At 42.1% G+C, this 16,835-nt stretch overlaps 1 protein-coding gene across 5 annotated transcripts in view; it reads right to left on the bottom strand.

Moving 5' to 3' along the window:
• The window catches only part of DNAJC13 (DnaJ heat shock protein family (Hsp40) member C13), a 1,667,846-nt gene that overhangs the window by 983,023 nt on the left and 667,988 nt on the right, over positions 1-16,835 (bottom strand). For all 5 annotated transcript variants that reach the window (XR_014970022.1, XM_085630673.1, XM_085630671.1 and 2 more), the window contains 2 exons: positions 7,676-7,738; positions 12-113 (listed from right to left, as the gene is read on the bottom strand). Coding sequence is in view for 4 of the 5 variants with exons in the window: in XM_085630673.1 (XP_085486799.1) it covers positions 12-113; positions 7,676-7,738 (165 nt within the window). In the remaining variant the exon portion in view is untranslated. The remainder of the gene's footprint in view (positions 1-11; positions 114-7,675; positions 7,739-16,835) is intronic.

Below are 16,835 nucleotides of genomic sequence, written 5' to 3'. Positions count from 1 at the left end.
GAGGTATTTACCTGCAGGGGGACTGTCGCTCTATTTATATGGAGATGGGCCAATGTCAAGAGATCAACAAGGATTCGAACGCCATTGGAATCCATTAAATCCTTCACATTTTTCTATATAAAACATAAAGAAGAGATAAGAGAACTAAATAAACAAGTTAAAGCATAAAAATGTGAGTTGTATGGGGATTGTGACAGAGGTTCATAATAGCTAAGAATTCAATTTTTGAGATTTGAACCTTGCCCATCCAAGGATTGCGCATGTGAATAAGATCGGGTTTACAAAGAGGGACACGATAAGCAAAATGATTTCATGGTGTAACTGATTCAACCAGCCTGCCAACTTACTGGACCAACATATTAACTGTATTTATGAAGTGTCTTATATCCTGAAAGAGATCTAGGAAAAGAGATGTAATTTAGGAAGTTTCACTAGGACTGGTTGGTTGGATTTTTCGTCGGTCAAGAGCAGGATGGGAATTGTGAGCCACATAACAAAGACCAACAATACGTCCTCTTCTGAATTTCCAACTGATTCGGTTGGGATACAGTTAGAAGAAGTGAGGGGAAAAATGTTATTAGGAGTCTCAGCATGTATACTCTTGTGGAAAAGGAACCGGGTCATGAATATAACCATCAGTCACTGCAAGAAGATATTAGTCATCAAGCAATGAAGTCAAGTTATATCCTTAGTGTAAGTGAAATACGAGGCAGATGGCTAGCCTCCCCATTTTCAATAGGATGGGCAGACTGCTGAAGTTAATTCCAAGTAGCCGCCATACTCTTGTGTATTGAGGGACTATGTAAAATACTGCAGAGATTCTGGAACATTTACATATAAACAAGAACTTAAAATCGGACACAAGTTTATCAACCATAAAACCATGCCCTACAGAAAATTTGAGTAACCATGATGCAGCACATTTTCACCACGAACCATGCTGCCAGGCAGTCAAATCAACGTTTTTTTTAACCATAAAGTCTGCTACAACCTCCTAGGGACGTAGTTTAGTTAAGGTATTAAGTTAGGAGTCAAAATAGGTAAGTATTAAGCGAAGTTTCAGTTTGGTGGCTGCAAACAACTCTTTTTCCAAGCACTTCAGAAGACATTAAGAACTCCTGTGCTTGTAAAAACATGCAATTTAAGAGTTGTATTGTACTATGCACTCATAATAAACGATGTAGCCATTTCCTCCTTTGTGCCTTTTAAAGTATTGCAAACCAGATGACAGCACTGTTTTCATTGCATTACTTTCTGGTCAGAAGAGACGGCCCTTTTAGGTTGATAACGATTTACCAACTGTCGATACATAGCAAAATCTCAATAAACAGGTTACTTAGCTTCAGTAACGCTTTTTTTGGTATACGCTGAAAATTCAGCATCTTTTGAATATTCCCAGGCGTCAGACTGAATCCGAAAACTTTCCAGCAGTACCTCTGCATGGTGGTACGTGGTGCTGTGTGGCTCAGTAATGAGGCCGGCGTGCTTCTGAAATGAAGGGCAGGGCCTATGTAGGTGCCGTTCCTGCATGCTGATGTCCGTTGCTTTCAAGGCTCTCCGCATCCCCATCTGAAGAACCTCACCAGCAAATTGGCTTTGAGCAGTATGCAGATTCCTAGACTTGGGATCTTAATATTGGATAGAGCACAATTCACAGAACATGGAGGATGGGACGGTTGTAGTGGAATCTGAGGTTAGATAAGAGTCTCAGTCAGAGCATTGCTGTTAAGTAACTTCTCCTTCTGATAGAGACTTCTAACCGCTGTTACCTCATCATCTTTTTAATAGATGCCAGAGCAGAATCTAGCAGGAGGGGGATCTAAGACTTGTCCTGGAGGACAGAACAGGAATAAATGTCCTACTCAGCAACCCTGGATGTCCAAACAGTAGTGCTTTGAGAACATATGGAGCAATGCCCACAATGTTGCCAAGCAGATGTCCAGGACAGGAAAGCCACATTGCTACACAGTGGTAGCAGGCTTGGTCCAGGTGGAATATGCTTGCAGACCTTCTGGAGGCCGCTTTTTGGCCAGTGCTTAGCAGAGCTTGATGCAAAGTACGATCCAAAAGGAGATGGTTCTCTATACACAGCCTTACTGTTTCTCACTCTTGCGAACCCCATAAAGAACTGAGTGTCCACCTCGTGTTCTTTGGTACAATCAATGTAAATGTTAAGCGCTCTTTTGGAGTCCACACAATCAAGTCTCTCCTCCTTACGGAGGTGAGGCAGAGCACAGAACGCCAGCAGGGTGATGGTTTGATCCATGTGGAATGGCGTCAACGTTTGGTAAGAAGGATGCTCGCGTCCACAGAACCAGCTTGTCTGAGTACAAGGTGGTGTACAGCTGGTTAACACAGAGAGGCTGAAGCTCGCTCACTCACCTCGCCAAGGTGATGGTAACGAGGAACTCCGTCTTGATGGTGAGAAGCTGCAAGGGGCAGTTGGGAAGTTGCTTAAAGGGAGTGCACTTCAAATATGTGATGACAAAGTTACGGTCCTACTGGAGCATGATGAAAGGAGGGGGGGGGGGGGTGAGGGGAGTGTTGGAGACCTTTCAAAAAACAAAACAGCTGGTTATTTTAACAATGAAAGCTGCTCTAGCAGCTTATACAAAAAAAGGCAGAAAGAACCGAAAGCTACACCAAAACTGTGCCCAAAGCATAGCCTTGTCAGGCAAGAAACAAAGAAAAAAACAAAGTCAGATAACTTGGACTGGAGGGGGGGGTGGGTCAATCTGACATATGTCGCACCACAATATAAATTTGTCCCAACAACCGTTTCTGTAGAGGAATGCCTAGCTGCCAAGATAACATCAACCACCTACGGAGGAAGGTCGAAGGAGTTCAGCTGTTACCGCTCAATCTCCATGCATGAAAGTGGAGATTGTGGAGGCCCAGGTGCAGAACATTGCCCTGTTGTAGTGACAGCAGGTCTTTTGGAGGGGCAGCCTGTTTGGAGACAGATTCTTAGGCTCAGGAATTCTGGATTCCATACTCTCCACGCCCATTCCGAGGCCACGGAGGTGATTTGGGACCTCTCATTCTTGGTTTTCTTCAGAACTTGGAATAGAAGTAGTATCAGCAGAAAGGCATACAGGACTCCAGAGTTCCACTCTAAGTGGAAAAAATCTTCTAGCGAGAGATGCCTTGGAGACTTGAATGTGCCGAACTGCTGATATTGCGCATTTGCATGGGTGCCAATCTGATCTAACTAAGATTCCCCCCATTCGTGGAAGAGACCTTACACCAACTCCGGGTGTAACTCTCGTTTGTGATCCACAAAGACGTCAACTGAAGAGCTCATTCATCCTAGCATTCAAAGATAATGCCAGGTGTTTCTTCGCCCATAAGCACCTGCACCAGCCTCCCTTTGATGGAAGTAAGGAAAGCTTTCAATGACAAGTGGATGTCCCTCAGCTCCATGAGGTTAATATGAAGCCAGGCCTCGGTTGGAGACCAGAGGCATCTGATCTTCAGCTCTCCCAGATGGTCACCCCAACCCTTAAGGAATGCACTGGTGTCCACAGTCAAATATAGGTGGGGTACAGAGAGAGGTCTGCCACAGACCCAATCGCTGTCCAATAACCACCCCACTGCAGATCTTTTACAGTCTCCTCCCAGATATGGACGTGGTCAGAGTTCCACTTAAAGTTGAGCCCACTGAGACTTCAGATCCCACTACAAAGCCCACATATGCCATGTGGTGTGTTTGACTAGCAGGATGCAGGAGGCTATCAGTCCTAGCAACCACAGAGTCAACCTCATTGAAATCCAGGAATGAGGCTGAAATAGTGGTATCATAGATTGTATATCAGGTCGAAAGGCACAAAACTGAACCTCCGATGAGGAGGAGGAGAGGGGGGGGGGGGGGGGGGGGGGGGGAAGGAAGAGTGTCTAAGGAGTCAAGAGCGATTTCAACACATTGATAGTGAACCCCAAAGATGACAGGAGGCTTGCCATAGTCTGGAGGTGGTTGACAATTGCCTGGGACAAGCTCGCCTTCGATAGCCAGTTATCGTGGTAGGGGATGACTGGAACCACTGGCCTCTAAAGGCGTGCTGGGACCACAGCCATCACTTTTGTGAACATCCAAGGGCACTAGAAAAACCAAGAGGGAGCAACACTAACTGAAGATGCTCCTGTCCCACCATGAACCGCAGGCAGTTCCGATGGGCCTGTATGACAGGTGAATGGAAATATGAATCCTGCAGGTCCAGTACCACCATTCAGTCTTCAGGGTCGAGGGCAGTCAAGACCTGGTTCAGAGTGAGCATCTTAACTTTTTCCTTCCAGAGGAAGGTGTTAAAAGGGGCCAGGTCTAAAATAGAATGAAGACCTCCATCCATCTTGGGCACCAGAAAGTAGCAGAAATAAAAATGTTCTTCTGGTGCTGGACCCATCTCAATAGCCCCTTTAGTCACTTCCTGCCATAGGACCGACAGATGGTCCTCCGCCAACCACTATGGCAATGGTGAAAGGTGCAGTGGAGAGGCAATGAAGGATAAGATGTACCCCTTTCAAAATATTTAGAGGACCCACCTGTCTGAAGTGCTGATCTGCCCATCCAACAAGAATCGTCAGATTCTTTACCCCCCCCCCCCCATCAGGTGGTTGTGCTCCACTAAGGGCCCCCTAAAAAGAGTTTGGAAGGTGGGGTTGCAGGAGGGGGACGGGACAAGACAGGGGTGAACAGATGCAATGGACTGTATGGTTCACTGACGCAGACTGCAGGCGCTTTGAGGCAATTGCAGAGACAAAATTGCTGTGCACTTGGTGAGACTGAATAAGCTGGAGGTATGGGGCACCTTAGGCGAAGCTGCAAAAGGAACAGTAAGGCTGATGTAGCTGGCAAAGTGGGGTAGATAACCCCAAAGAGCATGCTGTGCCCCTTCTCTCTTTGAACTGTTTGAGGTGGAATCTGCCTTGTCCTCAAAAAGAAGAGTCCTGTCAAAGGGCTGATCTATAAAGGACGACTGGAAATGTCCGAAAAACCAGTAGCCCGCAGTCAAGCATGGTGGTGACGCTAGTGTTAATGGCCCACCCGATGGAATAGTTGGTTTCCAAGTCACAATGAATTGTGAACTTGGCCGAATCACAGTCGTTCTAGATTGTTTGGATGAGGACAGGTCGGAGGTCATCTGGGACACCTGGGTGGACTTGAGCCACTGAAACCCAAAGAGGGTGGGAACAGCAGCCCAGGAGGCAGCTGGCATTCACACACCCAGAGGGCCAAGGTAGTGGAAGAAAATACCCTCTTCCTAAAGTTCCCAATACATTTGGACTCCCATTTGGGGGTGGAAGGGACCTTACTAGGGAAGATATTAGTGTTCATCTGACTTGTAGACACCTGCACCACCAAGTTTTCAGGGCAGGAGTGCTGAAATAAGAACACAGGGTCCTGCAGGGTGGAGGCAACTGGCGATTGACCGAGGGGCCAGGGCAAGGTTTGGCCCAAGCCCCCAAAAGGGTATCTGTATATGACTCATTGAAGATCAGGAGGGGCTCAGTGAACATTTGCCTCAGCTGGAGCACTTCTATCAAAACATTTGTTTTAACCTCCAAGGTAGGGAGTTGGAGGTCAATAAATTTGTCTGCCCTATGCATGACCATTGAATAAGAAGCCCTCTCTTCAGCCGCAGGACCAAAAGGTGAGAGAAGACCCATAATATGGGGACATTTCAAGGACACTTGCCTCTTGAAGGTCATTATACCAATTCTCCTCATGGTATGGTTGCCCAGTTATATCACCCGCATCGTTATTTTTCAAATCTGTTTTAAATAAGGAATGCAACATGGGTGTCTTTCCTTAAGGGGGTGTCCAATCAAGCGGGAAGGTGCCGCTTCGATGGAAGCAGAGCTCATAGTGGTGCTGACTTCGAGTCGGAGAGCACGATGGGAATCTCATCCTCTGGCATTCATCGAATTGGAGACGAGGCTCTGAGAACAGGTATGTAGTATGGAGGAGATGTGGGAACAGGAGTCGGAAGAAGGCCAGTGGTGGATTTTGTGAGTACAACCGGGGCTGAGGGTGAATCCACTGGCAGTATCTCAGATAGAGGGCCTCTCAGCCACTTGGGGACCGGAGGAAGAATTCAAAGTGTCTGAGCATCGCGTAACTCTTTGGTCTTCCTTGGTGTTGCAGATGGCCTCTGAAACTCTGGGTGTGATGGGACAAGTTGCGGGGTAGGCTCCGACGTCGAGCGACTTCTGGAGCGAAATAGAGAGGCATGGTGAAGGCCTCGAGTCTACTCAGGAGTACTTGAATGGCGGGAAGGGGCTGAGTTCTGATTGGATATTTTATGGGTTTTCTTTGAATTAGAGCGCAGAGTGTGGCGGCAGACCTTGAGAACAACTCCTACAGCTTTAGGATGGGAACAGAGGCCAGGATTGCCCCTTCGAACTGGACCGGTCTTGTCGCGGAGTGCTGGAAAATTTAAGGGCAACGTCCTAACAGTCGGAATGGCCTGAAACATTTAAACAAAACTGAGGTAACTAACGGTTAACTTTAAAAAGCAAAGACAGCAAACCCCTAAATATACCATTGACATTTGTTGTTACATGCACAGCTCATGGCCCTTTAGAAGTACCCATTAGAAAAACATGTTACTTCAAAACACAGCACTACTGAATATAAATTCACAAAAATACAGCAAAAGAGCAACGGTCAATTTAAGCAAAGCTAATTCAGCACAGTCTAGCAATTTTGAAGGATATCACAGAACCCCCTCAAAATGATTGGTATGTCAACTGACAAGATGACCCCTTCTGAAATAATGCTATCCTCTTCCCTCAGTAGCAGCGTGTAATCAAATCCTCTTACAGAAAGATCATAAAATCAATCAACAGGTAGTTGTGAATTAGACTACTGAATTTCAATAAATACCAGCTGAAGATTGCTTAGAAGAAAAGTTTCTATGGCTTCTAATTTCGACTTCATGTTTTTTCAATCACACACTGAAAGTGTCTGCCTTGAAAATGGGTTCAGGAGAATGTCATAAGCGAAGTCTTTCACGAAATGCTTGAAGAAAATGAGGAACATGTCTAATCTCAAAGTAACACTCAAAGGAAACTACAGCACTCTCAATTCAGCACATTTCAACTCTTTTACTCCTACTGGTTATGACAGCATGGAGTTATTCACCTAGGTAACATAATCAGCTGCACTGCACTAAGTTTAAATGGGGAGTATGCTTGCCCTTGTCACATACAACATGAACAGTAGAAAGCATACATCACATAGAATTTTGGCACAAGATTTCAATCGCTGTTTCAAATATTAAGGAAATCCTTATTTATCCACAGGTTTAACAATATGACATACATTAGGCCTCGGATGACTCACACAAGTGCTGATATGTCCTAGGAAACCTACACACTTAACTTCAGCTAGCTGTCCAAAGTAAAAAAAAAACTATAGACATATTTAATGGGCTACAAAACATTGCTAAAATGATGATAAATGGAAACAAGGGAGTGACTTAAAACCAGCTCTGATGAAGCCCAAAATAACCTTGAAAGGAGGGAACTTGACAATTGCCAATTGCTAATTAAATGTCTCCCTAAGTATGAAGAAAACAGTCTGCTATTCTTCCTTTCCCAGCATGAATGTAAAGATGTTGTCAAAAACTAACATGTGAAAAGTTTACTTTATACAAATATAAGCAAGAAATCTTACCTTGTTAAGAATCAGTTTATTTAGGAATAAAATTAACCGGTCACGCTCTAGTCTGTCTGTACACTATTAAAAAAGACAATAAGAAACTTTGAAATCTAGAAAATTATACGTAAATGTTTCAAAACAATAGAAGATTTATGCACATAAATTAAAACACAGTATGCCTCTTTCAGGATACTTTAGTCATCTGTAAATTCTGAAAATTACATAAAAAATGAAGATAAAAACCAATTTTAAAATATTGATTTCTTTATGGAAACCTACAGTGAATGCTAAAACATGCACAGATGAAACAAATTCATTTTAGTTAACGATTTTATGTGCTTTGAAATACTAATACACATTTTGTAGCCACTTCTCTTTCCTAAAAGAGCAAAACGCCCAATCTCAGCCATTCTATATTTAATTATTTTGTTTTTGAAACCCCGGAACACCTACTTCTTTCCAATCCCTGGGCAATTCCTAAGCAGTTTTTTTTTTACCTCTCTGGACAGTGCGTGTCCAGAGGTGTAGAGGTCATTTCTGACTGTAAAGGAAATGAAATGTGTAGCCTCACTGTTGTGCATCAGCCACGTTGTCACCGAACACGATGACCCTTCATAGAATGTTCCCATATAATGCTTGATATATCTAGGAGACTTTTTCCCTTAACCCCTACATTTCCTCTGATGTCCCCTTTCCTTTAATATAGCTAACATTAACGTGTGGTTCAATGAGTCATCGGAAGGTATTGTAAATATTATAAGTCAAGTCTGGTTATTGGATCAATTGCACTAGAGTTAAGGAGACCATCACCTCTGGTGTAGAGGCATTTCCAAGCCTCCCAGAAAGTCTACAGGACAAAAACCCTTGGCACAGGTGCATATGGTCGTAAAAGGGTGGAGATGGTGTATGCAATGTCTGACTACATAGAATGGGAAGAGTATATGAAGAAAGCTACATAAAATTTGGAATGGCTCATTATGAAAGATATGAAGTGCACAACCACCACTAATAGGTCAGCTTGCATACAAAAGGCATTGATACTTTCGCATGTGAAGTCACAATTCTCTTTGATTAATTTAAGGAAATTCCAAAAATTACAATATCACAAAGAAGGTGATAACATGGCAGTCATTGTATTTGCCATGATCATTTTCTCCATAAGAAGCCAGTGAGGAAAAATGTCTCCCTTCACTGTTCGGCTGTCAGATCAAGGGATACAGACTTTCTCCATTGCAGCCACAGGTAGAAAACAGAGGTCAGCTATCTTTCAGTATATTTTCTATAACTGAAGGGAGAAGAGGAAACAATTCAGACATATTTCCAGATCCAAGGTTCTGCTTCAGTAGTTTGAAAATAGCTATTTTACTAGGGAATCTTTAAATACCAATTTTTTATTAGTAAAGGGTTTCCAATTGCAGCTGTTTGTCAGTAGTTGACGTGCTACTGATTTGGCTGCACATCTGGCTGTGTTCTACTTAAAGGTTTTGACATTTAATATGATGCCCAAATCCAATTCATGACCCTTCTGTGATGGACAACATTTAGACAAGCAGCAGCAAGCCAGAGCTTTTATCGAGTCTGTCATAGTAAAGCTCACTGATTCTAGAGAGGGATTAGTGGGGCAGAAGAGGTTACATGGGTGTCTCTTCATCCAGGATCTTAGCAGTGTATTTTCTAATGTTCCTGCAATCTTACAAGATGTACCCAGACACCCACAATTTGCATCAGACATTAACGAGGTGGGGAGCCCCAAACACACTGTTGAATAGTATGATTAGAAGGCAACAGTCTTTATTCTAACTCATTATTTTTAATTCGCTATTTCTCATTAGATTGAAGAACAATAATTCGGTATGAAGCATGCATCTATTCCAGGTGGAAGCTTTTACCTAGTTAGTACCAATGTTTGTAGCAGGCAGATACACATTTGATAAAATTATTAGACAATAATTGTCAAAGTGCATCTATTTCTTTTTGCTACAAACATTTCAAAGACACTAAGTATGAACACTTGAAAACATAGATACAAACTTTTTTTAAATTAAATTTGTAGTAAATCAGACTTTCTATTTTTTGGGCTCTTCAGCCAACAGGTATTTTTTCGTTGCTGCAAAGGCGAACAGGCCCGGGCTTTTTCAAGGCACTTTTATTCAGGGTGTCTCTTGTGTTTAAAGCAGTGTTTCCCAAAAGTTTTAGAACCACAACCCAATTTTTAGAACAAAACTTCACGGCCCACCGACCTTTAATAGGCTTGAGGCGGGGCGGCTTACTATTGTGATCAGAGCAATTCTTTATAAATGTCATAACCTTGACGGTGCCCTTCAATAGACTGTGGTCAAGATATTGATCTGCAGATGGTGAATTACAGTGGAGTCTTGCCCTGCAACATGCCAGTGGGGTGCTGGCCTGTGGCATCTGATCACTAGAAGTCACAAGACTTAAAAACAATCTTGGTGTTGCTACCAGTGGTTTTTGTGAAATTGAGAAACCTCTTCTGCAGCAGAGTATCGGGTAAGGCCTCATATCCATTTCTGTGTTAAGACAAGGTCCAGTGGTGCATTTTGGACTTTTATATAGTGCACACATGACCCAGGGGCACACTAGAGTGCTTTACATGAGCAACAGATTACATTACAGAGAGTCAGATTCATTTGATTATAAGCACTGGAGATTAAATGATTTGCCTAGAATCAAAGCATGTTGAGCCAATGACAGGACTTGAACATGGTATGGTTGTGCATGATCACGTATATTCAGCACATTTGCTGTTGAAATGGCTTTTTGAAGTAAAAAACAAAAAACAGCAGCAACAAATACTGGAAGGTTCAAATAAAGTCTTGCTTTGTAAAACCTAAAAAAAATTTGCTTTAAAACTGAACTACGGGACATTGTTTAACACCTTTGCACTGGTGCACAAATAGGGCTAATTATTCTAAATATTATTTACATATAGATCAGGACTTTCGTGACCCACCAAAAATCGGCTCGCGACTCACCAGTAAGTCCCAACACACAGTTTGGGAAACACTGGTTTAGTGGATGTGGCTGTGTCCTTAGTTTGCGCAGGATGGACTCATGGCTGGTAATTCATTTACATCATGTTCAACTTAAATTTTCATATCGCATTGATCCCTTACCAGACTGCATTAGACCCAGCATTGTTCCTGAACAACAGGCGAGCATCATTCCGTTCGATCATTTGACCAAATGCTCACTTGTGCGCCCCTTTGTTTTACAGTTCACCAGACTAAAATCGGCCTACAGTGATAAGATATTTTCCTTTGAATAGCTAGATATTTAAGTTGAACATGAACTATATTAATTACCATCCACAGGTCCATCCTCGGCAACCTAAAGAAATTGATTACAAGGAGTTGTCAACCGTATCTTGATCAACATCCCGCAGGGACAATAGTTCACACTAACCGAAAGACTGAGAGGGGAATGACTTGTACTATCTAGCTGAACTACCATATCACATTTTTACTCCCAGGAACTTTGCTTAAGTAAGAAATGTACATAATGTTTGCAAAGACTGCTTCAGAATAATTTGTTTTGCAGGAATGCTGTTTTTGTTCTTAGATTTCTTCTGGCTCCATGATAAACAACATTTTGAAGGTTGTTTAGTCGTCAGAAAGCAGATTACGTTAGGTAGAAAAAACATGCAGAATGTTGCCTCTCTGATAGACTACATGACCATTTGGAACCGAGGGCTGACTGGATTTGTCCTGATCACAGAACATCAGATCTCCCAGCTCTAGAAATTATTAACAGGTTAGGATGTTTTTTTGTAATGCTTGCTGTTAGGTCCATAGAAATTCACCCACTTTGAAATCCAAAGGGCATGGACAATAGCACCTGTCTACATGTATTTGCAGGTGATGCCTTCCATCTATTAGCAAACCTACATTACAATCAGGCATGAAAAGAATGCCTGCCATAATAAGGGTTGCTACGCCTTTATTAGGATGGTACACAGGTTTGTGAACACTTTTGAACACCCTATAATAATGTGGAAGGCACCATTATCGCCAAGACAGGTCCAACTTGATGCATGTTCTTCGCCAGAAGAGATATGCTTGAAACGTCTACGGCAGTAGACTAGCTTCCACAAGAAAAACTGGACAGATACTACAATAAGAAAAAAGCCACTGAAAAGGAGTTATGTAAACTATTTATGTGATCAAAGCTGTTGGCTTTGAAAGACTATATATTTTCTTTACAAAAAACATTATATTCTTTTTTAAAGAGATACTTCTTCAGATTGTTGGGTTCCGTACTGTAAACCTGCTTGTTCCATTTAATCAGGAAACTGGAGCAATTGCGAACAATCATCCATTGCAGGTGGGCAGAAATCTTCACACCTCTCTACTTGTTTGGACTCATCCACAGGAAAACAGTCGGTGTGGAGCCGGCAGCTGATGGAAAAGGAGTCATTGTGGTTTGTAAAACACAAGCAGGTAAGCACAAACCAGTCTCCACCTATGAAAAAAATCACCATTAACAAGAATGCCCGGGCTACCCTGAGCAGCATACGTCACATCATTCGTAAGAATTACTACAGGAAGGACCTCCGCATGGCAGCTCTCCGTCGTGCCAATGCCATCTTGAGAAGCCAGTGGTGGTCAAGAAAAAGTGTACCAGGGCTACCAAGACTGCATAAACTGTTTCATAGTTTATTGAATATAATAAAATGAAGAAAAAAAAATAGAATAAAGAGATGCTCCTTCAATCAACATCCTCTGGAGGTAGGCTTCCTATCCAGCAATATGCGGTAATCATGTACGTATACAGTTTGGATTGGTGCCAGCAGTGGCAGCATTCAAACGCATTATATGGATGGAGTCAAGTGTCTCCACGACGATATACTCATTTATGGAAACAAAGAGGAGGTGCATGACAGAGTCAGAGAGCAATGGCGGTTTTAAGAGCGAATGGTCTTACTTTAAAACTCTTAAAACGTGCTTTTAAGAATGGAGAAACTGAGTACATTGGCCACAAAGTTAATGCAAGGGGCTTTTTCGCAAAAAAAGATTTGGTGGAAAATATATTTAAATTGCATAATCCAGAGAAGAGAGAAGATGTCCTTACATTCTACAAGACTCTCAATATGAGGAAATTGCTCAAGAGAGGTGTTGAGTTTGAGTGGGATGTGGACTGTCGGACGGAATTTTCAACCATTAAGGAAAAATTAACCAATTCTAATGGTCTTAAAAGATTTAATCCTTCTGAGCCCGGTGTCATCATGACTTATGCAAGCATGAAAGATTTGGGTGCTGTGCTGTGCTTATGCAGAGGAGTTAGAACGAACGTGAACTTAGACTGATTGCCCACATTTCCAGATCTTTGCATGGTGCAGAAGAAAAGTCTTCTACTATTGAGAGGGACGCACGGAGTGTTTTTTGGTCCATCAAGAAATAAAAAAAAATTGTTTGGGGACAGGAGTTTGCTGTTCATACTACACCTTCTGCGGAAACTTGAGGCCAACTGAATTACTAAGCTTAGGTCTGTTGATGATGGCCTCAACTTGGACAGAGAAATGTTTGTATTTCTGAAAGACTGAAGTTGGTGTTACAAACCAATTCTATATAAAACCTGCTTAACGATTTTTCCCTTTAGTACCATGTCCATGTAAAATCTAACGTGCATATGTTGGACAATGTAATTATATTGTAGCTAGCATTTACCTACTTCATTGACATGTCTGTACAACTTAATGTGCTGCTACAATACATGTGCTGCCCTAAACAAGATGTATTGTAGGTTTGAAACTTCAATTTACACACTGAAGTTAAATGCCTGTTCCATTGTATCATTCTACTGTGCAGTGAATCTAATACTTTTACCTTATATCAGCATCTAGGTCTATGGATGTGGATGTGGAAAACACCTGGGAGAACTATAAAATTAACGCTAACTGGCTCTTGTGTGAAACTTGGTTCTCTCTATTGACACAGATTTTCTGGGATCCTTCCACACTTACATCTCACAAAATTGCTAATGGCAGAAGGGTTACTTTTACACTTTTTTATACCCTTTTCTTTACACTCTTTCCTTGAGACCAGCGACCTAACTGTATAGGGAGTCAGGTGCTAGAGATCTAGAAAGATGTTTACAATACTCCGATTAAGTTTCTATATAAACTTTATGGCACCATTCCGAAATGTCGCTTGCACTTGCCATGTTGTATCAACCTCTACTTTACCATTCGACAATGGCGCCCGCATTTGCTGTGCATTTCCCTACAGGATACTCCTCTCTCTATGTTTATGAGAACGTGGCCCTTACATAAACGAATGCGCACTACGAGCCACTAAATACTTACGTCTGACACAGTGTCAGAGTTGAGAAGCCACTATGGGGGAGTTCTCTTTTCGATAACTGCAATGACCGTACCTCCAGTCGATATTCTAGTGGGTACTTGTTTCCTGATCTAGTCTACTACCTATGTCCGTTTACAGGCCTCCCATTACTGGTCAATGGGCTGACATATGCCTACGTTGTTTACTTGAAACGTCTTCTTCCCCCTAAACCAAGAGGTTCAACATAGACATTTGCGAGGTAAGACAAGACATGACTAATTGGTCCGCTTTGTTTTTACTTCTTATCTTTGCATTTTTACTGACGCAACTGGCTGTAGTACATGATTTGTAACTTTGCCTGACCGGTTCTGAAAAACTAACACTGCTAGCCATGCCACGTGGCTTGTTAGTTTAATGATGCGGAATGAGGGATTTTGAACACGTAGGATGTTTACAGACAATGCAAGCTTATAATGGTTTGGATACCCACCCGATGGGGTTGTGGCTCTACTCGTATATATTAGCTATACAACGTAAATGTCCACCCTTAGGATTTGGGTTAAGCTCACAAATAATAGCTATACTACGTGATTTTGGTATTCTAGCTCTGCTCACTAAGACAGTGCGTGCAGCAGGATGGTTCTGGAATTTTAAAAATTAGACTTCATTCCCTTGCATGACAAATGATACTAAGGAGACAAGAAAATTCCATGCGAGTCGTTAAAAACTAAGAATTGTACCTCTTCATACAATGAAGTTCTATCTTTTTCCTCCACCAGCTTAAAATTCTTCGTGAGAGGTTGCAACTAGATACGATAACCGGTCCACCCAAGCCTCGATTTCTTAGGAGTTGTACTTATCGCATACTCCTCCTAAACGTAAAGGGGGCCTTTGAGGTCGAAACCCTTGATTTGAAAAGGTCAAACCGGGTTCACAACGATTCTAAGTTATGTTGAGTTGAATTCTGATCGGAACTAAATACACTTTTTATTTTGGTGTTGGTGGTTCTCAGTTTGTCTTTCTGTAGGAATGACAGATTTTACAATGTATGACTTGCGTAATCTCATAATGAAAAATGCTATCACTAGGTGATCTGTTTGGTTCTTCTTTTCTATCTCTTCCCTCTCCTCCTCGGTTGTCTTGTTCTTCTATGCTCTCCTGAGAAAATAAGTCACAATGTGCATCTCTCCTTACGGTTTTTCCTGGCGGTGTTCATTCAAGACACTGCATGTTGCTCGTTTGCACTTTATGGTGAAATCACAAGTGTATCCGTGGGATGGAGAAAATTAAGATACCTAACAGCAGTTCCATTTGTATTCTGAAGTACTATACGCACTTTTGTTAACAGCCTTGAAAAAGTTGTCAACACGAAGAAACACAAGTCGGCTGTGCCCGTCATCTGTCAACCTACATGTCAACAGACTTTCGGGCTATCAATACTGTTTATATATGGACTATTGTTTGAACTTGTGCTGTTTTGGAGCGTTATATAAATTAAAATTGGATATGCAATAGTGAAGGATCAAAATGACTACTGTTGTTGTGCTCTGAATTGTAAAATATTTGTATATATGTGGAAATTTTGCTTTACATATATTAAGGTACACTACTAAGAAAGCATAGTGTCTATTCATTTGAGCACACTATACTTATTACTACATTGTATTTACCAACTTAACAGAGGTGCTGACAGCCTGTTATTACCGCTGCCATCTTGTTCCTTAACTGATCATAAACCGTTGGTTGAAGTTTTTACCAAGAAAGGTTTGGACATGATTTCTATGAGGATTTGCAAGTGGGTTGTAGGTCTCCAAGGGTACAATTAAAAGTGCACGCTACGTTCCCAGGCATCAGAACAACGTTGCCTGGCTGCTTATCTAGACTCAGTACGGTGGTAAAGGAAGGTATTCTAGATGTTGATAAGGAGAAGGTGTGTAGTGTTACCAGTGGGTGTGTGTCTCAGGAGGAGCTGATTGAAGCAGTTAATGGTGATACCATTGTTCAGCATGTCAAGAAAGCACTGAGACTAGTTGTTCCAATGGCATTAAGAGAGAAGATCGTAAATTTAGGGCATGATGGGCATCAAGCCATTAGCAAAACCAAGGCGAGGATTTGTCTTGGTTATTGGTGGCTAGGGATGGAGCTTATGATCAGGGAGTGCACTGAATGTCGTAACAGTAATAAGGTCTACAGATATTGTGGGACCATTGCATGGCAAAGGTGGTGTCAACAATTTGTTGGTGATAACTGATCAATTCTCAAGGTGGGCTGAGATAGGGATAGTTAGCAGCATTGAAACCGGGAAAGTGGTTCAGTTCATGTGTGATGTTTTGAGTTGTGAATGTATTCCCAACTGTGCCTTGACGGACAATTGGCACCAGTTTGTGTCTCCAGAAATGGAGGAATTCCTACGTGAGAGCGGTATCAAGCACAAGAAATACTCACTGTACCATCCACAAGGTAATGGCACTGTGGAAAAATGTAATAGAAGTATCAAGGAATACATACAGCTGGAGATGAGCGCTGGAAGGAGGCACTCAATAGTTTCCTACAGGCTCAAACATTTTTTCCATACACCACGATGAGAAATTCCTTTTGAAGTGTTTAGGGGAATAAGGGACAACACTTTATTGTCACCATGTTGGTTGAAGTGGGGTAAGGATCTGTGAGTGTCATGGGCACCGATGAAGGGTGGAAGTAAAAAGGAAAGAACATTTGTTGAAAAGCGCAAAGTGTGCTATGATGTCCATAAACATGTCAAATGGGTATACTTGTCAGTGGGTAAGAAGGTCTTAATCAAGAAACCGGTGATGAAAAAGAGTGATTCCAAGTTCATGGGTCCATTCAGAGTCATCAAACTCTTCCACAATGCA

Source organism: Triturus cristatus, chromosome 10 (assembly GCF_964204655.1).
Source record: "Triturus cristatus chromosome 10, aTriCri1.1, whole genome shotgun sequence".
NCBI lineage: Eukaryota > Metazoa > Chordata > Amphibia > Caudata > Salamandridae > Triturus > Triturus cristatus.
The sequence above is the reverse complement of the archived record's forward strand: the minus strand, read 5'-3'. Positions and strand labels throughout refer to the sequence as shown.